This window comes from Marmota marmota, unplaced genomic scaffold (assembly GCF_001458135.2).
Source record: "Marmota marmota marmota unplaced genomic scaffold, marMar, whole genome shotgun sequence".
Taxonomy (NCBI): Eukaryota; Metazoa; Chordata; class Mammalia; order Rodentia; family Sciuridae; genus Marmota; species Marmota marmota.
The window spans coordinates 1,412,221-1,437,326 of NW_025999930.1; the positions used below are offsets into that span (position 1 = coordinate 1,412,221).

Consider the following 25,106-nt stretch of genomic DNA (forward strand, 5'->3'; position numbering starts at 1 on the left):
CATATAACAATAAAATGTTCAATGAGATTGGAAAAATCCATTTCTTGAAATTATTAAAATACTAAGATTAATGCTGAAGCTAAAATAATCAAAACAAACAGCTTAGAGCAGTTAATATTTTTTCTAAAAAGAAAAGACAGAACAAAAATGTTTAAATAATGGAAATGATTCCAGAAATCCCCGCAATTAACATCCCACAGTTAATGTTTGTGTTTTCCATCCACAGCTGTTATCCATTTTTGACTTTAAGTTTGCAAAAAACAAATCATTAATAAAAATCATAAACAACCAAAACTTCATTAAAAATTTCTGCTATAAACACATTTTATGGTAAATACAAAATATTATCCAGTTGAAATCCATTCAAGATTGAAAACAAATGAGTTATCACAACTTACTGTGTTTATTAAAGCCTTCAAGGCAACAAAGAATCTCAATGACCACAAATCTATATTTCCTCCCAACTATTGGTCATCATCTATTAGTCATCAATATTCATGAAACAAACATAATACCTTAAGAAAACCACTTACTGACAAAAGCTTAAAAAAAGAACAAACCCTTAATATTTGTTCCCCTTGAAGCTACTACACTATTTCTCTTTCATTCACAATTCCCTTTTGCTTATTAAAGAAGAAAGAAAGAAAGAAAAGACAGAGTCTTGCTATGCTGCCCAGACTGGAATTAAACTGTTGGGCTCAAGTGATCGTTTTACCTTGGATTCCTGAGTAGATGGGACTACACGTACATGGCACTCTGCCTGGTGTTCCCATCACTTTTTCAAATCATTCTTACTCAGTCTTCATTACCTTTCTATTCACATGGACCTTAACCTATTGCAACTGACCTAACCCTTCTAAATTTATTTTCCTCAAATTGTGTCATATAAATAATATTAATCCAGGATAGCTGATGTTTAAAGAATACTTTGACATATCCTACTAAATGCTTTACTTATATTTATTAATTTAATCTTCACAATAACCCTATAAAGCAGGTACCTTTAGTTATATCTGTTTTTTTAGGTGTGGGAACTGAGGAACAAAGATTTAAATAATTTGGGCAGATATTGGATTGATACCCAGCAGCCTTGATGCATATAATACACACACACAAACTCTTTTCTCTCTGCCCTCTAACAATTTCATTTGCTTTTGTGTTTAGCCACTACCAAAATCCAAAATTCACATCTCACATGCTGACCTCTTTCATGAGGAACAAACCTTGAAAAGCAAACCCAAATATTCAGTGCCATAAAAATCAACCTCTTAAACAATTTCCTTCAAACTCTCATGATCCCTTTCAACTTTGTCTTTCCTCCCAGTTATTCAGGTTCTAAACTTCTAAGGAGTCACTTATTCCTAACACTCTTGCAACAGCCAAGCAGGCACCAAATCCTTTCCTGCCTTCCGATAAACATAGACTCCTTTTATCCTCAGTCACTATATCACAATCTCAATTCCAGCTGGAATATCAAAATAGTTCCCTGGCCTCATCTTGCTTATCCAATTCTAACAAACTGCCATCTGGATTAATTATGTCATTCCCTTCATCAAAATCTTACAATAGTTTTTTATTGGTGACTGAATTAAGAACACATCATTACTTTAAGACTACCTTTTAAGACTATCATCTACATTCAAATAATGACATTTGAGGTTTTTATTTCACAGTTCTGCTCAGATTACTTCCTATTTCTCAAATACACTCTACATTTTCTGGCTCCTGTGTCTTCATTCATACCATCCTCTGCATCTGTCAACATTTTAACTTCAAATGTCTGTGTCAAAACTATTCATCTCAGCTCATCTTCTTGATTCTCACATAAACTGATGTAGACTGTTGTCTCATCTCCCAGGTGTTCCCAGTATTTTGACTGTGCTTCTCCTTTGTTGTCATGATATAAGTTATTATAGCCATTTGTATGCTGGTTCTCTCTTTCACATTTTCCCAAGGATTTTAGACATGCTGGTTGCAAAGACTGTCTTGGTCATCTGTCTCCCTTTCCCTAATACTTGTACATTGCCATGGCTCCACATTTCTGAATGAAATCATTGAAATGAAATGTGTTCTCATCCTAAAATCGAAGCGTGTTTTTATCCTTCGCATCTTCTCCCACTCTAGCAGCTCCCATCCCCCCACCCCCGCAGCCCTGTCACAGTCCACACTTCCTATTTGAAGATGTGCTGCTTTTACTCCACATGATGTGGATGTAGGGCAACCAGCCTTTTTTTTCTCCCAATGCACTTTTACACGATCACTGAAGGCATCTTTTACATTCTCCATCACAGACTCTGGGGAGGTCTGGAACACATTCTCCCATCCAATTACCTCTGAACAGAGCTAACCAGGAAAAAATAGCTCTGTCAGTAAAATTTTAAAAATTGCTTTGAAATGAACCCATACACAGAAGAGGCTGCAAAGAGTCTGATGGAGAAACACAGGGACAATTCAGGCCAAGGAGTAAAAACACACACCACTTTTGCTGCTGCAGTAGCCAAAAGACATGACATGAAGACCTGTAGTGTGACGGAGATTTTCTTTTCCCTGTTTACTGAGAAATATTTATAACAGGAGCAAAAGCAAAAGCAGGTAAAACAATATGATAATTAGCAATGATAATTATTTTATATTCCCATTCCTATTATTTTAAGTTATTGAGTAGAAATTCAGTACTGTATAATTTATTAAAGTGTACAAAATTTCTTTAGTACGGGTATGCAACCATCACTATAATCTATTTTACATTTTCATCACAAAAATAATCCACATATCCAAGTTCCTCCCACTTACTCCTTGGCAAGTCTACTTTTTCTATGGATTTCCCTACTCATACATTTTATATAAATGGAAACATAGCAAGGGGTCTTTTGTGAGTGGCTTTTTCTGCTTAGCCTAATATTTTCCAAGTTTATCCATGAGATAGCAAGTCAGTACTTCATTGCTTTTTATTACCAAGGACATACTATATTTATTTATTAATTCATTCATTGGTGGAGGGTTGGGTTATCTCTAGTTTTGGGCTATTACAAATAAAGTTACTATAAACACAACAAATTTCTGAGTGGACATATATTTTCATTTCTCTTGAGTATAAACCTAGGGATGGAACTCTGGGGCCAAATGGTAACTATGCTCTTTTTGAAGCTGTGCCATTTTACATTCCCATCAGAATTTATATGGATTCTAATTTCTCCACATCCTCGCCAATACTTCTTATTGTCCTTGTCCTTTTTTTTTTTGGGGGGGGGGGCCTTTGGTGGTGATCATTTTTCTGATTACTGCCATCCTGGGTAGTATGAAATGGTACCTCACTATTGTTTGTTTTAATATACAGATTTAACTTTATTCATTGTTGTCATTTAAAGCTTGATTCACAAATCATTTTCACATTTCTATATTACAAGAATTAAGCAGTATAATTATACATTGCTTCATGGGTTCAAGTTCTGTATGTTAAGCCAAATAATGAATATTTTTTTCCATATGGAAACTATACAATATAATAAATGTCAAAGAAAGCACTTTTTCTTTACTTTCAGGATCTAAACATTCTGAATGTTCAAAGGTCTTTTGCTATATTATTTTATATTCAAATATCTATCTATATTGAGTCAAGTTACATGACCAAAACAACTTAGAAAAGTAATTAATTGTGTTGTACAAGATTTTCCACCTACCACTATCATGTTCAAAGGAATTCATGTTGCAATGCTGACAAAATCTGGGGCTACTCTGGAAAAACGTGCAGTTTACTCATTACCTTAACCCTGAGGCAAGTTCAACCAGGACAGTGCTAGCTTCCCAGCTAAAAGTAACCAATGAAATACAACACATCAACTGCAGTTGACGTGGTTTCAGGAAAACCACACTTGAGAATTATAATACATTATCTTCCTCATCTCACCCTCAGTCATTGAGTTTGTAGTCCACCATGCTGTTTACTTTGTGGATTGTGGTAGTAAATGAGTCAAGATGGACTTCCTCAGAAATGATAATGAACTGTGGTCCCAATTCTTCCCATTTTTCAGGTACAACCTGCCATGACCAGAGTGGCCAAACTAGCAGGTTCTGGTGAGGGGTGATGGGAGATTGGAAGAAATAAGACTCACGTACTCAGATTGCGAAATTAATAGCTGGGATTGTTTGGAGTGCTGCTCTCTGATGGAGAAGCAGGTCTAAAGAATTAAGCCAGCAATGTTTATTATATGTCTCATTAATCAGATTAAAGACTAGACAAGCATTATTCTTTGTATTCATGAAAGTTACAGAGTGAGCAATATTATGCAGCTTATTCCTCAGTTACATTCTACAGCTGCAATATGCAATGGTAGGAGCATTGTGCAGCTCTCAAGAAAGTCCATTGTTTAAAGCTACCTTTATGTGAGCAGGTTCAGGAGGTGCAGAGCTGGTGAAACATTGTAGTTGTTTTAATAAGAGAATTCCTTCATTCCCAGGAGGTGTGTGCCTGAGAGCAAGATTGAGGCTGATAAGACTCTAGCACAGAGCCTCCCCATGGAGGGCATTACCATAGCAACCAGGCATCCTGCACCTTTGCACAGAAACTTTCCAAGGCACCAAGCATGCCACAGCCATGCAGTCATCAGGGATCCCAATTTCAGACAATGCTTTCCCATTCACTGTCATGGCTCTCTACAACAACCAAATCTTTGTCTTTATAACTCAATAGATCAAATGAACCTGTCATCTTTTGCAGTCTTGTTGCACTCAATATCAAATTGCCACCCTTTGATGACTGAATTGAATACTTGTAGAGCTTTCACCACACTGCTACACTTTATGAGCTCAGGGTTGGTAGTTATCAGCAAGGTGAGTTCATACTTCTGCAGTCAAGTAAAGGTTTCAGAGGGATATATGCCACGCTGGCACAGAATAAGAACTCGGCCATGATCTCTGCACTGCTCTTGGCCCGTCATGATGCCCTGCTCCCAGGACAGCTGCTGGGCCATGGTGAGGCTGCAACCAAGGGGAGATTCCAGTAACCTGTGACAACCATCACCTGGTTTCAAAAGTCCTGTTTTTTTGTTTGTTTGTTTTTAGTTGTATTTGGATTCAATATCTTTATTTTATTTATTTTTATGTGGTGCAGAGGATTGAACCCAGGGCCTTGCACATGCTAGGCAAGTGCTCTACTACTGAGCCACAACCCCAACCCCAGCCCCTCACTGTGGTTTTGATTTGTATTTTTCTGATGCTTTCCTTCAAGTGTTTGGCCATTTCCTTGTGGAGATGTCAATTTAGAGTCTACCTCCATCTTTAAATTAGTTTTATTTTTTTAGTTATTGAGTTGCAGAAATTCTAGACACAATTCCCTTAGAAAATAAATGATTTGCAAAATTATCCCATTTGGTGACTTGTTTTTTCACTTTCTTGACAGTGTCCTTTGACATGCAAAAGCTTTCAATATTGGTGATGTCCAATTTATCTATTTTTTTCTTTTCTTGCTTTTATTCTTTGTGTCACATTAAGAAACAGTCACCTAATCAAAGCTCATGTATATTTATATCTAGGATTTCTTTTAAACATTCAATAGTTTCAGTTCTTTTGGTTAGGTCTTTGTTTCATTTGTAGGTAAATTTTGTATATGGTGTTACAAAGATATCCAGTTGTCCCAGTACCATTATTCAAAGCAGATCAAGATCAAGATCAAGATACCAAACACATCTATTCACCTACAAGGTTCTTCCACACTCCTTCTCAGTCCATACCTAGCCCTAAAGGCACTAATTTCATAGTGTACACTGCCATCTATTAATTTTACCTGTTCTTGAACTTGAATTAAACAGACTCATACACATAAATATTCAGTTACTAATTTTTTTTGCTTGTTAAAAGAGAAAATTACAGGTGGGCCTGGAGGCCCATGCCTGTAATCTCAGTAACTTGGAAGGCTAAGGCAGGAGGATTGCAAGTTCAAGGCCAGCCTGGGCTTACTGACACTCTGTCTCAAAATTTAATAATAATTTTTAAATGAGTCTATGGATGTAGTTCAGTGGTAGAGCATCCCTGGGTTTAATCCCCAGTACTGTAAAAAAGAAAAAAGAAGAGATGCAAGGTGCAGTGGCCCTAAGCAACTTAGCAAAACCCTGATTTTAAATTTAAAAAAAAAAGAAGAAAGAAAGAAAGAAAAAGTGCTGGGAATATGGCTCAGTGGTAAAGCTTCTCTGTGTTTAATCCTTGGTACCAAAAAGGGAGAAAATTACAAACAAATCTAGTTTTGCAGATCTTAACTGGCTTTATCTGATTCTAAAGTAAGGTAGCAGTCTAGACACAAATCGGTTTAGAAGAGAATGGCTTAGAAGAATCTACCAACCAAAAGGCAGATCATATGCAGAGCCAGAAAAAACTTAAGCACAGAAAAGTACAAAAAATGGAAATGAGATAGAATAGCCAGTTTAGTTATAGCTTGCATCTGTCTTGTCTTAACATGATTTGAGGAGATGGTTGCTTATGATTGACTGAAACTCAGCTACTTGTTAGGAGAGTAGGTCACAGTCTGCTTACCTAAAATATTAGGTTACAGTTCATTAAGTGTGGATAAGCCTTTATTAAGCCAAACTAGAAAATGTACGGAAGCAGCTTGAGGCCAAACTTGTTAACACCCTCAATGTGATAGCTACGAGATGCATCTATGTTATCACATATATCAGCAAATTCCTTTTTATTACTAAAGAACATTTCACAGTAGGGTGCAGTGGTGCATGCTTGTAATCCCAGCAACTTTAGAGGTTGAGATGGGAGCATTGTAGGTTTGAGGCCAGCCTCAGTAATTTAATAAGGCCCTAAGCATGTTAGTGAGACCCTGTCTCAAAATGAAAAATAAAAAACGGTTGGTGATGTGGCTTATTGATAAAGCTCCCCTAGGTTAAAAACCCAGTATCAAAACAAAACAAACAAAAATTATTCAACTGCATATATCCCAGTGTATTTTTTTCATTCTAATGTTGAAAGTCTCTTGAGCTGTTTTTAGTTTGGACCTATTATATATAAATAAGTTGCTATAAGCATGTTTATGCACAACTTTTTAAGGGCATATGCATTCATTTCCATGGAATACATACCTGAGAGTAGAACAATTGAATCATAGGATAGGACCATTTACAGATGTGGTGGACACTATCAATAGTTTTCCACAATTGTACCAACTGATATTCTCACTAACAATGTTTAAGAGCTTCTTTTGTTCCACAACCTGATCCACAATTGATGCTGTTAGTCCTTTTTTATTTATTTTTTTGTACCAGGAATTAAATCTAGGGGTGCTTAACCATTGAGCCACATTCCCAGCCCTTTTAATATTTTGAGATAGGATATTGCTAAGTTGCTTAGGGCCTTGCTAAGTTGCTGAGGCTGGCTTTGAACACATGACCCTCCTGTCTCGGCCTCCTGAGTCACTGGGTTTACAGGAGTGTCCCACCATGGCCAGCTGTTAGTCTTTTAAGCACAGCCTTTTTGGTGGGAAAGCAACACAATCACCTTGTGGTTTTAATTTGCATGTTTCTAATAACTAAGGACATTAAGCATCATTTCACATGCATACTGGCCAACTGGGTGGCTGCTTTTATAAAATTCCAAGTCTTTTACCCAATTTAGTGTTGTTTATTTTTTTTTAACTGATTTAAAGTGTTAGTTATACATTCCTAATATGAGTCTTTGATTACTATACACACTGTATCTCTCCTCAGGCTGTGACTTTTTTTTTAATATTTATTTTTTAGTTTTTAGGTGGAAACAATTTCTTTATTTTATTTTTATGTGGTGTTGTGGATCGAACCCAGCGTCCCCTGCATGCCAGACGAGTGCGCCATTGCTTGAGCCATATCCCCAGCCCAGGCTGTGACTTTTTTTTAACTCTGAAAAATTGGTGTTTTTTTTTTTTGATTAACAAAAGTTCTTATTTTTAATGATGTCCAATTTATCAAGTTTTGACTTCATGATTGGTGTTTTTAACTTCTTCCTTAAGAAATCTTTGCTTATCTCAAGTATATGAAGCTACTTGCCCCTATTTTCTCCTGGAAGCATGTTTTATTATCTTTCATATTGAAGGTTGATGACCCATCTTGAATTGATTTTTGTGTTTGGTATAAGATATGCATAAAAATTCACTTTTCTCCCTTAGCAAAATCCATTTGTTCCATATCATTTATTGGAAAGATATCTTTAACTCACTGAATTTCAGTGGTGTCTTTATCATAAGTGATTTCATATATCTAATTTATTTCTGGGCTCTATGTCTATTTCTAAAGTCTGAATTTTTGTTCCATGTGCTTGAAATTCAGTAATATAAGTCCTCCAATTTTGTTGGTCTTACTCAGAATTGTCTTAGTTATTCTAGGTCCTTGGCATTTCCACATTAATTTTAGAATTAGCTTGTAAAATTATACAAAAACTCTGTTGAAATTTTTACTGGAACTACCATAAATCTGTAGATTATTTTGGAGAGGACTGGCATCTTAGTAATACTGAATCTTTCAAACAATAAGTGTTCTTTAATTTCCTTCCTCACATTTTTTTTTTTTTTTTTTAGTATCCACATAAAAGTTTTATACATTTTTGAAAGTTGTTCCTTGGTTATGGATAGATCAGATGTTATCACACATGACAGTTTTTTATGCTGATTATGTGTTGCTAATATACAGTCTAAATTGATTGTTTCATACTGACATAACCAGCAATCTTGATCAATTTGCTTATTAATTCTAATAGTGTACCTATAGATTCCTTGGATTTTTAAAAATATGATCATGTCAAGTGCAATTAAAAATAATTTTTATTCCTTTTCTCCTATTTTTATTTCTTATCTTGTATCCCACTATTAGGACATCCAGTACAAATTTGAGTATGAGTGGTTAAAGTGGACACCCTTGCAGGTACTGAACATCAGGGGTGGACAAATTTTGCTATTTCCTCACTGACATCACATTTAGCCTGCCTAGCTCCTCATGTTACGTTACCTGTAATTTTTTTTTGCCAATAGATACCCTTTATCAATTTAAAATCTCTTCCTATTCCACTTTGCTGAAAGTTTTCATCCTCACAGTGGTAAACTGGATTTTATATAAAATGGGTTTCTTTAATTACTGAGATGATCTTATACTCCTTTATTTTGTTAATATTGTGAATCATGGGCTGGCAATGTGGCTCAAGCGGTAGGGCGCTCGCCTGGCATGCGCAGGGCGCTGGGTTCAATCCTCAGCACTACTTAAAAATAAAACAAAGATGTTGTGACCACCGAAAACTAAAAAATAAATATTAAAAAATCTCTCTCTCTCTCTCTTTAAAAAAAATATTGTGAATCATATCGGTCATTTTCCAAACCAACTAGAATTCTTGGAAAAATTCTTGATCATAATGTATCCATTTTATGTATACTAGATTTTAATATATAATGTTTTATTTACTATTCATATATTTATTGGCCTATAAATTTTGTGATGTCATCATCAGATTATGGCATAGAGGCTATTTGGCCTAATAAAAAGAATATCTTCCTCCACTTTTTAAACATAATAAATTATCACACAAACATACTGACTATAATTACTTAATACCATCAAACCCAGTAATTGTTCAACTTTCCAACTTTTCCACAATTTTTTAAACAGGTTTGTTTGAGGCAGTATCCACATAAGGCCTACACAGATGCCCTAAATTGATAAGAAGTCTTTTAAACTATAAATTTCCCCTTCGTCTCTTTCTTACAATTTATTTGATCGAGAAACTACGCAGTTATCCAACGGTATCTTCCTTAGTTTAGATTTTGCTGATTGTATAGTGGTAATATCCTTTAACATAATGATGTCTTCTACATTCCCAATAAGTCAGTAGTTGAATCAATATTGACATTTAAAAATTTTTTTATTTGTTCTCTTTACATATACATGACAGTAGAGTATATTTTGACACATTTATATAAACATGAAATATATCTTATTCTATTTAGGATCCCAATCTTGTGGTTGAACATGATGTGGAGATTCATTGTGGTTTATTCATATGTGTACATAGGAAACTTATGTTAGATTCATACCACTGTCTTTCCTATTCCGATCTCAATTCCCTTCCTTTTATTCCCCTTTGTCTAATCCAAAGTACTTCTATTCTTCCGCCTTCCCTCCTTGTGTGAGAGCATTTGCATATCAGAGAGAACATTCAACCTTTGGTTTTCTGGGATTAGCACTAGGCTGCTATAAATATTGATGTGGCTGTGTCACTGAAGTATGCTGATTTTAAGTCCTTTGGATATATACTGAGGAATGGTATAACTGAATCAAATGGTGCTTCCATTCCTAGATTTTTGAGGAATCTCCATACTGCTTTCCAGAGTAGTTGCACCAATCTGCAGTCCTACCAGCAATGTATGAGTGTGTCCTTTCCCCACATCCTCACCAACATTTATTGTTACTTGTATTATTGATAATTGCCATTCTCACTGGAATGAGATAAAATGGAGTGAGATTAATGGTCTATCAAAGGTACAGGTGGCAAAGATTTTCTCCTATTCTGTAGATTCTCTTCACGCTCTGATTTCCTTTGCTGTGAAGAAGCTTTTTAGTTTGATACAATGCCATTTATTGATTCTTAATTTTAGTCCTTGCCAATCATTTTCCCCCTCCGTCACCTGCAGACCCTGCCTTTTGTGGACTCTGGATTTCAGCCTCAAACTCAGTCACTCTAACTCTGGCCCTTTTGACTTCCTGGCAGGGCATGACCCTCCCAGTTGGTACTGGGAGCCACTAAACTCAAAGGGAAAAGGGGATCTATGTGGATTTCCACCACTCGTATTCCCTGGTGTAAAACGCTCTCTGCCTCTGAGTTTCCCCTGGCTTCTTGGGCATTCTCTATGACATGCTGTGTGGATTTGTCAGACCTGATTTTCAGACTGGCTTGGGCTTGCCAGGACCCCCGCAGCCACAGCCACGGCCCCAGCAGGAGTGGGCTTCAAGATGGCTCTTTCCTTAGCTCTCCTCGGGCAGCTGGGAAAGACAGGACATCTCTACCACATGAGAGTACTATGCAGAACACCTCTGAATCCATCTGGCAGTGTCCTTAATCTCTGATTTTTCCATAACAAGACATGCCACAGGCCTCCCAAAAATGCGGGTTTGCTTTATGCGGGTTTGCTTTATATGGCTTTGATTGCAAAGGGACTGCTGTGAAGGCAGGCAGGGGTGTAATTTTTACCTTATTCTATTATATCCAACCTCCTGAGTCCCCTATCTGTTTTGACTGTCCAGTATTAATTCCCAGTAAAGCTCCCCCCATCCCCCGACTCCCATGGCCCCCTTTTTTTCCCCCCTAACCACTTTACTGAGAAGCTGTCTACCCTCTTTCTTGGTTTCACACCATGAAGCAGCCTGGAAAGCAACCTTCTCTACTCTACCATCTTCCAGATCTAATACTGACATTTTAAATTATTATTATTTTTGGTACTGGTAACTGAACCCAGGGGCATTTTACTGATAAGCTGCATCCCCAGCCAGTTTTATTTTTTAGACAAGGTCTCACTAAGTTGCTGAGGGCCTCACTAAATTGCTAAGGCTGGCTTCAAACTTGTGGTCCTCCTGCTTTGGCCTCCATAGTCACTGGGATTACAAGTGGGCAACACGGGGCCTGGCTCAATTTTGACTTAAAAAGAATTTTAAAAAAAAATTTTTTTTTAGTTGTCAATGGACCTTTATTTAATTTATTTACTTATATGTTGTGCTGAGGATTGAACCCAGGGCCTCACACAAGCCAGGCTCTACCACTGAGCCACAACCCCAGCCCCCTTAAAAAGAAATTTTAATAAAGTTGTAAAAGTTTTATAAGCATACAGCTTGATAATTGTTTACAACTAAGCACAGCATGTAACTAGTATCCAGGTTAAGATAAGAACACCCCTAGCACCTAAGACTTCTGTCTGGTCACTAGCACATCAAAGGGCCACCAATGTTTTGACTACTAGCATGATTTACTTTTCTTGATGTACTTGTATATCGATGTGATCACACTTACGCTGTAAATATTTGTTCCAATCACTGAAAGGAGCAAAGCAAGAACATTGCTGTCCAGACACTGAGCTCTACTATTCTCATCTGGGGTTCTGACTTACAATCAACCAAGGCAAGGGGACAAGGAATTTCTTACACAGGAAATGTAACTCAAAAAGTTCTTCATCATCAATACTGCTTGATGGGCTGTGCCTGTGGACTGCTGCATCTACCAGTGGGGGTGCTTTCAAACTCAGGAAGCTTCTGCATGCAGGTCTAATGAGAGTAGGCTCCCCACTAACCCTCCCAGTGGACACTTCAAGCACTTGCTACAGGTTCTGCCAGTCATTTGAGATACTGATGAACCAGAGCAAAATGTTGTAACTCTTAATTTGTTTGTACTAGGAAAGAAGATGATATTCTCATTTTCTATAGGAGTCAGAGGCAATGACATAAAGTTATCAGTCCTCAAACCGCACTTAGTGAATTACACAACTATAAAAGTTCTCCAAAAGCCACTAAAACATTTCTTAATGTAGTAGGAGCTGAGTTAGCTTATTCAACTTGGTTTTAAAACTAAATTTAAAATTATTCAAAAATGAACATATTAACTTCTCTTCCACATGATCTAAAAGGATTAGTGACCCATAACTTAAGCTCTGAGAAATGGTAATATCTGAAAACCCATCTTCCCACTTCATAGCATCAAAAGCCCCATTTTTCCCCCTTGCCCAAGGCCCACCACAGCTGTTCACTTACTCCAGACATACTGCAAAAAATTGCCAACAATATAAAAATTTCTCTCATCTCACAAATTTCTCCTTAATCAATTTATTTAACAACTATTAGCTTGAATAAATATAATAGAAATTCTATTTCCTAGATCTATATATATATCCTCTGCTCCCACCCATATTTCCCATCAATTTACTACTATGAATAAGTCAAAGAGTTCCTTTCATCTAAAGGGTACTTGTAGCAATATTATATAATTCCACAGAAAATATGGAGACTAATCCATTGAGACTGAGTCTAATAATATTAAACTCAATCTCTATGTCTTCATATGGAGATTAATCCATTAATACCGAAACTAATAAATCTCAAGGGAGACTCCAAGTACTTTAACATGGAATTGAAGAAGACGATTAGACATGAAAAGGCATCCCCTAAAATGATAGGAAGCCAAAGAAAAGGTGGGACAAAAAGCCAAAGGTGCAATACAATTTTAGATATGGAGTAGCCACATTTATATCTGTCTCCTAAGATGAAAAACAACTCCACAGATAGAAAAGTGATCTCAGGGGGCTGGGGTTGTGCCTCAGTGGTAGCACACTTGCCTGGCACTGGGTTTGATTCTCAGCACCACACATAAATAAATGAATAAAATAAAGGTCCATCAATAACTAGAAAATACATATTAAAAAAAATAAAAAAAGAAAGGTGACCACAGACCACTGATAAGTGACAAGCTATAGGGACCAGACCACCTGGGCTTGTTGGCTACTCTGACTCTATAGCTACAGGGGTCCAACCAGCTTTGTCCATTTAGAAACCGCAGAATAATTTATCTCTTATTTCCAACATATTTGTTAAAAGATACATTTCAAAGTGCCCTCCTCCCTGGCTCCCCCACTAAAAAAATTAGCCCATTAAATTTACAGGTCGAATTACTTAATTTTTACCATGGGAGGGCAGTCTTATTCTAATATACTTTAGAAGTCTGAAATAAAAACAACAAAGTCAGATATATTTTAAAATAATCTTAAAACACTAATCATATTTTAAAAATTCGGACAATGACAAATAACTACAAGCAAAAACTCTAACACATGGCTGGACTGCTAAAAAATACTTGGGAAAATGAAGGGATGAAATATTTGAAAACTGAGACAAAAAATTATGCTTCGTATACTTATAAAGTATCTAAGTCACTTCACAATAGTAGGAAATCTTAATAATAATGATGATGATAAGAAGAAGAGGAGCACCCAGTATTTACTAAGTCCATACTATGTGCCAATAACAAAATAAGCACTGCTGAAATACCCGCACTTGATCAGTAGAAATGGACACACCAACCCTCCAGATTATATGGACATGCAAAGGACTCACAATAGGGACAGGGTATAGCTCAGTGTATATGTATACTTTGTATATATTTGTTAAATTACCCACGCTGACCTCTCCAGGTATAAAGATGCTAGAACCTAAAATTTTAAAAAGAATCCCTGGTAATTCTGATCCTGATGGCTCTCTTACTATACTTTAGGAAGCACTGATTGAGAGGACTCCTAAACTTCTGACTTACCTAAAAAAGGTTGGGGCTGGGATGGGGAGGCACCATTTATAGAAAAAGTGAATAATGAAGGAAAGAAAACTTGTGAGGTGTCTCAGTTTTACTTTTGTCCTCTTGGCTTGCTCCCTTACAATATGAAGACCTAAATATTTAAACTTTCTAAAATAGTGTCTGCCTCCTACTTTTTAAATTTATAAATTATATTTTAGAGTAGTTTTAGGTTCACAGCAAAACTGAGCAACAGGTATAGAGACTTTCCAGACCCCTTTCTTTATTGAATACTTCCTGCTAGTGCTATCCAAAGCTCCAGGCCCATCTTGTTCTTTCCCTCAGTCCTCCTGGAATCAGCCATTTTCCAAAGGAGTAGCCCTGGTTCCTTTTATTGGAGAATGGTATTAGAAAGCAAGATCTGGGGCTTGGGATGTGGCTTAGTGGTAGACTGCTTGCCTAACATACTGACAAAGAAAAAAGCCAAGATCTAGTTACTAGGTGTGCTCATTGCTCTTGGGCTCTCTTTTATTCTAGACCCTTTCAGCTTCAGCAAGGAGATACACATGTGTCTACTAACTCATGTAAGTACATGTATCTATAAATATCTCAATACGTAACCATCTGTGTGTATATTTAGCTAAATATGAGTTATATTACTGCATCCAACTCTAATCCACCATGATGTGGATCATTCTTACCTCCTGCTCTTGCTTATCTGTTACCTCCCACTTCAACAGTGAGAAGCCTGGCTCCTACCATCTTCCTTATAATAAATAACTTAAACACTCCATTCCAGTTCACAAGTGCCCAGTATATGGGTATATCCACAAACTCCTCCGTCTCATCTGTTTTTATCCCTCTCCTTGATTTATTCTCCTTGATTGCACTCTACACCACTTGATAAAAGCTTATTTTCTGATTTCCTCCTTTATGATATCACTGCTAAGTCCCCAGCGTCTAAAACTGCCTTACACATAGTAGGGGTTCAATTAAAAAAAAAGAGCTGAATAAATGAATAAAAACATGTTATGCCTATTATATTAGTTAAGCAGGTCTCACTTTCCTAGCTGAATATGTTATTCACTTTGAGATACTATATGTACTTCAATCAAATTACAATTAAAACATATAATTTAGACTATTCACCAATTCAGCTGACTTCCCAATTATCACAATTAAAACCAATGAACTAAATCACTGGTCACCAAGTATCATTCACAGCTCCTACTTTCCTGGAAGGTCTGACTCTAACCATCATCTCCCTCTATTTCCAACCACTGCCAATTTAGATCTTCTAAACACTGCCAACCTAGTTTAAAATTTTAGACCGTTTTGATTCTATGTACTCTAGCTATGTATTCATTAAATATTTTTCCACATTTGCTGGGAACATGAACAACATAATCACTACTATAAGTTCAAATCATCTAGTTAATGAAGAATTATATAAAAATAAAGTGGTTAATTTTAAGTTAATCTTCCAAAGAACTGTGGAAACATTAAAACTTTTTAAAAAACTACACAGATCTGCTCTCTTTTCCTTGTGTGGAAGCCTGAGGTTTAAGAACAAAGATACTAATAGGAAACATATGGAAAAGATCAGTAACAAAATGGAATCTTGGCCCAAATGTTTTGCCACGTTTTACATACCAATGTCTCAAATAATAGGCTAGATTTTTACAATATTGAAACGCTGTATATGTTTCTTAAATCTGAAACGTAACAAAATAAATCTGTGAGTTCTATGTAAAATCTTAATAGAAAACATGGTTTTAGGAACCAAAAATGAACTCCAAGGTTTATTTTACCTTATTTGCTCAAGCTTGAAAGAATTCTCCCTCCCCAAAAGAACACAGGTCCCACTGCCAAGAGATACAAGTAAACTCTGTTTCAATATGAAAACATTAGCACAAAAACTTAGCATCTAAGCAAGCTCCTTAGCTGTTACTCTTTAGGAGGGAGTGCTCAGTGAAATGGGGATATTTTCTAAATCTGCAAAATAAAGGCAATAGTTCTCAGGCCACAGATTCTTTTCATTTCACCTTATTCAATACCAGAAGAAATCAGACATACCCTCAAAGTGCAAGGCAAAGACTACCACAATAAAGGATTCATTTTTATTTTAAAGCTCATTAGGCATTCTAATGAGTATATTCAGAAGCAAGATGAGAGAAGGGATAACTATAGAAAAGAAGGTATGAATTTTTGTATGGAAAAGTTATATCTTTAATTTGTGAAACCAATGAAAATCTACTGCATTTAAAAAATATATTTGAGCCAGTCACATGGCTCACACCTATAATCCCAGTGATTTAGGAGGCTGAGGCAGGAGGAATGTAAGTTCAAAGCCCAGTTCAGCAATTTAATGAGACCTAAACAACCTAGTGAGAACCTGGTTTTTTTTTTTTTTGGTTGTTATTGTTTTAATTTAAAAAGGCTCAGTGCTTAAGCACCTCTGGGTTTAATCTCTCATACCAAAAACAAAACAAAAGAATAAATTTGATATGAAATATTTTTATTCTGATTCCTTTAACAAAGGGAAGCATTGATGTGAGCATGAGATGTTGGACAACCCAGGGACTAAAGACAATTCTGAGTTCCACCTTAAATTTCCGAGATACTGGCCTCCTTGTCACAGCGGACCTTAATTTGAAGAATTCTCTGGCATGAAAATGAAAATAAAAACAGTAATCAGTAAATGCTGTTTCATTTAGTTCTGTTTTCCTTTCATATTAGAGGAAATTCTTGCCACACCTCAAACCAAAATTAAGGGGAAAAGAAAGAAGTAAGCCACATAAATCTGACCAAGAACACAAACATCTTAATTTGAATCCTCAAAGTTTTGTGTAATGAAAAGAAATACATAATTTTAATTCAACCCAAGTGTTTTCCAACCAGATTGTATTTGCTTAAATTGCTACAGTAATTCAAGGGACAACCCTGTCTGGACACAGAGTTACTGTGGATTTTTAAAGAGACTCAGTTAAAGAATTTAGGAATTTCTGATTCATTTAAAGGATTTGCAAATTCATCAACCCTTGAAAACTAAAGCAAATTTAACAGGTATGATGATAAAATAATTTTCAATTTTTAAAGAACGTATTCCTACTGTTGAAATTAAAAAGTACTTTAGATTTGTTTAATGTTAAATAGACTGGAGCTACCATAAAAGCACAATTTTGGGAAGCAAAATCTGGTAATAGGTCAAAATTTAAATTTTGATTAAGCAAATTCAGAGAAACAAATAAGTAGAGTGAGTTTAAATTTCTAATATAAGATTACCCAACAATTTTGTTTAGACTTTTTTAAACTTTAAGAAAGAAAAGATTATCAGGTCATCTTTCTTTCTCTTTCTCTCTCTCTCTCTCTCTCTCTCTCCCCTTTATTTTTTCCTCTTTCAAATTTAAATGACAAAAATATCTAATGTTTTTGATCCATGAATAGTGCTAGTGAGTCTAGCCGTAGTGATGATGGATAATTACACTCAAGATTTTCTCAAAATTTTTCTATTAATCAAATTCCCAACATAAAATGTTTTGTTTTCATTTACCCTTTTCTGAAAGGGAAGGCACAAATGCCTTATTCAATCTATTGAAGGATCTACTACAGTTACTTGAGTTCATGGTAATTAATAATTAAATGCATCATGGCTAAAAATAATTGAATTTTAAAATTTTAAATAGCAAAAGAATTTCAGAAATTTAAAATTGTTTTGGACAAAACTTCTTGTTTCTTACAATGCTAGCTTCTATAGCATGCAAATGAATCCTTAAAATAATAAAATGCCATGACTCTTTTAAATTTTCCAGAGCTAAGTAAATACACCTCATTTTTATAAAGAATTTGAATCAGATTCTTGATGAAGGCATGAGTGCTTTTCTCCACATAAGAGAAATTTATGATATAGAAGCTTTTATTGTAATATATGATATGAAAACTCACATTAATGGATAATGTTAAAAAAACTGATATATATATATTATATATATATATTATATATATATATTATATATATATATATTATATATATATAAATTTGTTTTGTTTTCTTTTAAGTTTTCCTTTTATTATTTTTCTACTGGACAGTGTAATAAGAGAGTGAGTATTGTTAAGACAAGATATTCATAGAAAAGACAATAGCCAAGTTCTTAATGTTCATCTGAAGAAATCACAATTGTGAAAGAAATGCCTAGGGATAATCAACATTAGTAAAAAGAAGCATTGCTAACAAGATGAAATCTATAACTTATTAATTCAATCATCCATTCAAAAAAACTTTGATCATTTATAATCATAATTGATTTTGTTAAAAATTAGAGCTTGCAGGGTGAGGGGTGTAGCCCAGTAGTAGAGCACTTGCCTAGGATGTGTGAGGCTCTGGGTTCAATCTCCAGTTCAACAACAATAAAAATTAGGGCCGGGAAATGAGATGACTGATGTGTGTTGTAATGTTTTGCTGTGAGTTTTCCTATAAGGAACAAGGCATAGACTATAGAATATGAAAGTGAAAGTAGCAAAAATATTCTTAGCAAATGGTTGAGATTAGTTGGATAAATGAAATAAGATCATTACAACAGGAAAAATTATCACAGGGAACAAGGAAAAGGAATCAGAGCTGATGAGTGTATGGATAGAAAGAGGCTAATTTCAGACAGGAAACTACACTTGGTTAAAAGAGGGCAGGACAAGGTGGCACTAGAGGTTACAAATACAGAGGGAATGTTTAAAATGAGTTCGGGTTTAGAAGAGAAATTGCTTTTCAGGGAAGTATTTCTTCTTAGGTGCCCGCAAAGAATAAAAGTTGACAGCATGAAGAATTTCCTTTATTTTCGGAGAGGTCCCAGTAATGAGGTTTCGATTTTAGTCAAAGGTATATAATTAAGTGTAGGGTCAAAGATATCATTCACATATCCTTTTTTCCCCCCAATTTTTCATAATTGTTAAACAACAGATTCTAATTCTCAAATGTAAGTTTGCTAAATTATAATATCTAAAGTTATTAACACAAAGATAAAATTCAGACTAAATGTCAGTGAGCAATATTCTTTTAACATTTCCAGGTGTGGTGTTGCATGCCAGTAATCTCAGCAGCTTGGGAGGCTGAGGTGGGAGGATTGCAGGTTCAAAGCCAGCCTCAGAAATTTAGTGAGGCTATAAGCAACTTAGTGAGACACTGCCTCTAAATAAAAAATAAAAGTGGCTGGGGATGTGGCCAGCCTTGGGTTCAATCCCTGGTTTAAAAAAAAAAAAAAAAAAAAAAAAAAATCCTGTGTGAAAGTTGGCTGCAGACAGACTCCTGTGTGGCCTGGTCCAATGGTATGGCCCATCTCTACGTCTCAGCTTCCACCTTCATCTTCTGGGAAGGTAGCAGTTTTATAGACCCAATTTTAGTGGCTTTAGTGGCACTAAAACTCATATGCTATAGTATAATGAGTGATAATAAAAACCCTATAGAATTTCCTATAAAATATAATCCACAATAAGATGTATAGGATTTTCTATACCAGTTTCTCCAATCTCCCAAAGTCTAGGTTAAATGATATCTAAAAGAGACTTCCCCACTGCCCTCAAGCAGGGTCAAGCTCCTGGGCCACACAGCATTGTCTGTGCCTGCTACAAACTACACAACCCTCTGCGTTAGGTTAAGGTTAATTTTGTGGTGTGTTTCTCTTCCATTAAAACATTTCTCTTTATAGAAGGGACTATGGCTTCATGTCCTCTTCATTTCTGTGTTCCTCACCAATTTAGCACAGTGCTTTACATTTAGAAATAATTCAAGACATATGTAAACTAAAGGAACTCAATCAAACTAACCACTAATATTTGTATATTATTACTCAACACATCCCATACAATAGCTAGCAGAATAACTACAGCAGGTAAAAAAAGTTCCATGAAGCAGATGCATGGAAGCTTCCAGCCTGGCACAGAGAGCTGGCTTGCTCTGAACACTGCCCTGTGGGATGAAACCTGTCCGACACTCCAGCTCCTCTGGAGACTCTCTCCTACTTCACCCAATGACACTAGAGAATGAAGAACTACAGCTCAAATTCATTAATTCACTAAATTAAGCATTCATTTCTAGAGGGAAAATTCTTTTTTTAATGTATATTTTTTTAGTTGTAGATGTACCTTTATTTTGTTTATTTATTTTTATGTGGTCCTGAGGATAGAACCCAGTGCCCCACGTGCAAAGTAAGCGCTCTACTGCTGAGCCACAGTCCCAGTCCTAGAGTGAAAATCCTTTACATCAGAATGTATTCTATTCAGATTCTGGCTATAGTAGTCTTATTCTGCTCCTTTAGCAGTTAACCACCATTTCTCAAACAACTCATACTTTGTTCCTTCTATGCTGTTACTCAGCTCTTCCAACTGGAAATAATCATCCTCACCTCATTCTATGAGAACCCTAACATTCCTTCAAGGATGCAGAATGAACAACAAATGTAATGTATCTAGATCTGCAAAAAGAAACTTCAAGTATTTACAAAATCACATACTGGTAAAGGGATGACCACTGCATCTAGCTTCCACTTAAGAGAGAAAATATATGACCCTTGACTTTGAGTTTGGCTTATTTCACTTAACATAATATTCTCAAGTTTCATCTATTTTCCTGCAAATAAAATAATTTTAATCTTCTTTATGACTGAATAAAACTCCACTGTGTATATGTAATACATTTTCTTTATCCATTCATCTGTTGATGGACATCTAGGCTGGTTCCATAGTTTGGCTATTGTGAATTGTGCTGCTGTTAACATGGGTATGCATGTATCACTACAGTAGGATGACTTTAATTCTTCAGGATAAATACCAGAGTGGTATATCTTCATGATATTGGGAGTGAAGGATGAAATGCAATGAAAAGACAGTAGGATTAATATATTTTACATTTCACTGAAACTGGAGAATTATTGCATTTGGAATTACCATATGAAGATAGTGGTCAGTGTGAGATGTGCAAAATTGAGAGTATGAGGGGGTTACTATTCTGATAATGACAAACCTAGGATGTGGGTACATGGGAAGAATGGAGGACAAGGTCATGGAAGGAAAAAGGATCAAGGGCCTCTGACTCTACTTGAATAAGTGCTTCAAATCCTAAACACATACAATATTTACACTGTATGCATTTTTAAAATTTCGGACAAGAAACTCAAGATTTTCTCAAATGGTATTCTGTGAAGAGAAAATGATTCAAGTAGCATCTTCTCAATTATACTGATAAAGGACAGTACCGTTCTAGATGAAGAGGAGATAAGTAATTTCATTACAAACATTTGTTCTCTCATGAAACCCTAGTAGAAGGGTAGCAAAAAAAAAAAAAAAAAAAAAGTCTCAGGAAAAGGAAAAAAAAAAAAAGAGGTAAAATCTTTAAGTTTTTCCTAAACAATATATTCATTCTACCTGTGTATAGCAGTTTTCAATTTGCAAAGTACTTTTAAATGTGTATCTCTTATGATACCAACAACTACCAGGTGAGATAAGCAGGCTAAGTATAATTTCAAGTACAATTTTATAACTTTCAGTTTATTTATTTGAGACAGTCTCACTGTGTTACCCAAGTTGGTCTCGAATTCCTAGGCTCAAGTAAGCCTCCCTAGTCTCCCAAGTAGCTGGCACCATGAGACACATATGTTCAGTAACAAGACTGAAATGCAAATTTTCAGTCTTAAGATATAATACTCTTCTCTATAAGTTTCAGCGATACAAGTGTTAATTGTGTAAGATATCTTTCCCCTTACAATCCTACTCCACATAATGTCCTTCTGCTGCACTGCACTGCACTCTCTGCTTCCCTGATTCTCCACTAGACTTTAAACTCCTGGGAGACAGGGAAAGTAGTGTTTTGAATATTTGTATATCTAGAAATTAACTAAAAATATTAGTGGAAATAAGGAAATTAGGAAGAAAACATAAAGACTAATTTACTAGAAACTAAACTTGGCAGGATATAGATATTATATTTGAAGTTGTTACTCAAACAGAGAAATTAGACTCTGGAAACTGTTTCATGAAGACAATTTGAAGGTGCAAAATAGACTTAGAAAGCATCAAGAGGAAACAAATTAGGTTTTTCTAAGTATCACATGTTATCACATAAAAGGGCACATTTCGTATTCTTTCAAAGGGGATTAAAGGGTACCAGTAATAGAAGTTGTGGGGTGAGGATTTTAGCTTTACACTAGGAATCTAATTAGCAAAAGCACTCTAACAGAAACATAGGTCTCTCTTCTCATAGGGAGTAACCATCACTAAAGGATGGAATGGCTGGTAAAAACACCCAACATTTACAGTGGAGGGAGCACCTGACTGTAGTTGAGTCATGTCAGGTAGCTAATACTAGGGGAGTAAGCAAGATAACTGAGGTTCTCATGAAAGAGAATGGTTTCTTAGTAAAAAGCACACAACACTAGACCTTTGATTCTGGTTCAGTGCAAGGTGATTTTTTGTTTTTTAAATTCTGCTTCAATGGTATATAATCATTACTTTTGGTTTCAGTATTGCCCATTCTTCTAGATATTCTCTTATCTATAACATAATATATTGTATATAATTGTCAATTTAAATGAGAATTATTCTGAGTTTCATTCATTTTTTTCCCACAATATATTTCCTTTTCTCCTTGCAATAGGAAAAAAAAAAAAAAAGAACATGGGCTTTTTAAGTCTAGTATATGTCCTATTCTTCTTTTTTGGAGACAAAGTATCCTGCCAATATGAAACTTATCAATGGGATGAAGATTATGACCAAGAACCAAATGAGGATTATGAACCAGAAATCCAATTTCGTCAACATGTAGAATATGGAGTTCCTTTTTATCAGCATAGTTTAGGTTGTGCCAGTGAATGCTTCTGTCCAACTAACTTTCCAACATCGATGTACTGTGACAATCGCAAACTCAAGACTATCCCAAATATTCCAATGCATATCCAGCAACTCTACCTTCAGTTCAATGAAATTGAGGCTGTGACTGCAAATTCATTCATCAATGCAACTCATCTTAAAGAACTTAACCTCAGCCACAACAAAATTAAATCTCAAAAGATTGATTATGGTGTGTTTGCAAAATTTTCAAATCTACTACAACTTCACCTAGAGCATAACAATTTAGAAGAATTTCCATTTCCTCTTCCTAAATCTCTGGAAAGACTCCTCCTTGGTTACAATGAAATCTCCACATTACACACAAGTGCCATGGATGGGCTGGTAAACTTGACTATGCTCGATCTCTGTTATAATCACCTTCATGACTCTGTGTTAAAAGAAAAAAACCTTGCCAAGATGGAAAAATTAATGCAGCTCAACCTATGTCATAACAGATTAGAATCAATGCCTCCTGGATTACCTTCCTCACTTATGTATCTATCTTTAGAAAATAATTCAATTTCTTCTATACCAGACAAATACTTTGATGAACTTCCAAAACTTCACGCTCTAAGAATATCACACAACAAACTGCAAGACATCCCATATAACATCTTTAATCTTTCCAACCTTATAGAGCTCAACGTCGGACACAACAAATTGAAGCAAGCATTTCACATTCCAAGAAATTTGGAACACCTATACCTAGAAAATAATGAAATAGAAAGTATGTAAAATTTTATATATTTTAATGAACAAGAAATGTATTTTGCCTCTTTAAGGAATAAATTGTCAATAATCTATGCTTCATAAATTATGAGAAAGTGCTGCTTTGAAATTGGCTAAGGAAAAGGTAGAAATTGACCCCAGAAAAAGGTTTTCCATTAAGTGTATGTCTTTCCTATTAAAATTTTATTATCTTGAATATTAGGAAATTGTACTAATAGAGTATATAAAGAAATATAAATATAAGTCCCCTGAGTAGTTGGACTATGAATGATTTTTATTTTATTTGTTTCTATTAAGAATTTATTAAGTAATCAGAAAAGTCAGTAAATTTATATTAACTTTGGAAACGAAATTCATTTATACTTTCATTTTCCTTAGCATCAAATAATAATTGAACCTAAAACCACTTATAAATATTTTAATAAAACTATTCCATGTAACATAAAACCCTACATAGAATTATGAATATAAACTAGTTTTAATTTTTAATTCGTATTTTTCAGATATCAATGTGACAATGATGTGTCCTTCTATTGACCCACTACATCTTCACCATTTAACATACCTTCGTGTGGACCAAAATAAGCTGAAAGAACCCATAAATTCACATATCTTCTCCTGCTTCCCTCATATACATAGTATTTATTATGGTGAACAAAAAAGCACAAATGGTCAAACAATACAACTGAAGACCCAAGTTTTTGGGAGATTTCAAGATGATGACGAAGATGATGGGGATGATCATGATAACACTCCTGAAGGCCAAGAAACAGAAGGGACAGAAGAACACTTCAACCCTCACTACTATGAAACTCAAGAATGGCAAGAAATTATATAGGTATATGTTTATGACTTCATAAAATTTATAACTAACTGAACACATAATTGTGCAAAATAATATATCTAGAATTATGTATTAGTATAAAACCAGACTTGCATTTAACAATCAACTGCATCATTGCATAGCATTAGAACTTACTCAAATGACATAGATCTTTAGAAATATCAATTAGAAATAGTGAGAATAAAAAACTAAACTTCAATGGCTTCTTATACTTTTTTCAAACTTTTAAACATCATCAAGCTGGAAAAAAAGTGAACATGTCGATTCTCATAACAGTAATTTCCACAGAATGATTAAGAAAATAGCATTAGCCAGGAGACCAGAGTCAAGTCCATTCCATCACTCTGAGGACATCTGATAACAGTCGGGCACATCAGTG

General features: G+C 35.3%; 2 protein-coding genes across 2 annotated transcripts in view; one reads left to right on the plus strand and one right to left on the minus strand.

The window, feature by feature from the left end:
- LOC107159670 (centromere protein P) overlaps nt 1-25,106 on the minus strand; it is a 227,944-nt gene that overhangs the window by 125,969 nt on the left and 76,869 nt on the right. The gene's annotated exons all lie outside the window — the stretch shown is intronic.
- On the plus strand, nt 16,703-24,926 carry Omd (osteomodulin). Its single transcript, XM_015506277.2, has 3 exons — nt 16,703-17,346; nt 22,922-23,881; nt 24,387-24,926. Exons 2-3 carry the CDS (start codon nt 22,942-22,944, stop codon nt 24,719-24,721), a joined length of 1,275 nt encoding a protein of 424 aa, XP_015361763.1. The 5' UTR covers nt 16,703-17,346; nt 22,922-22,941; the 3' UTR covers nt 24,722-24,926.

Coding starts and splice junctions, on each gene's coding strand:
- Omd (XM_015506277.2), top strand. CDS start 22,942: ATGGGCTTTTTAAGTCTAGTATATGTCCTATTCTTCTTTTTTGGAGAC. Junction 23,882..24,386: donor AGAAAATAATGAAATAGAAA/GTATGTAAAATT, acceptor CGTATTTTTCAG/ATATCAATGTGACAATGATG.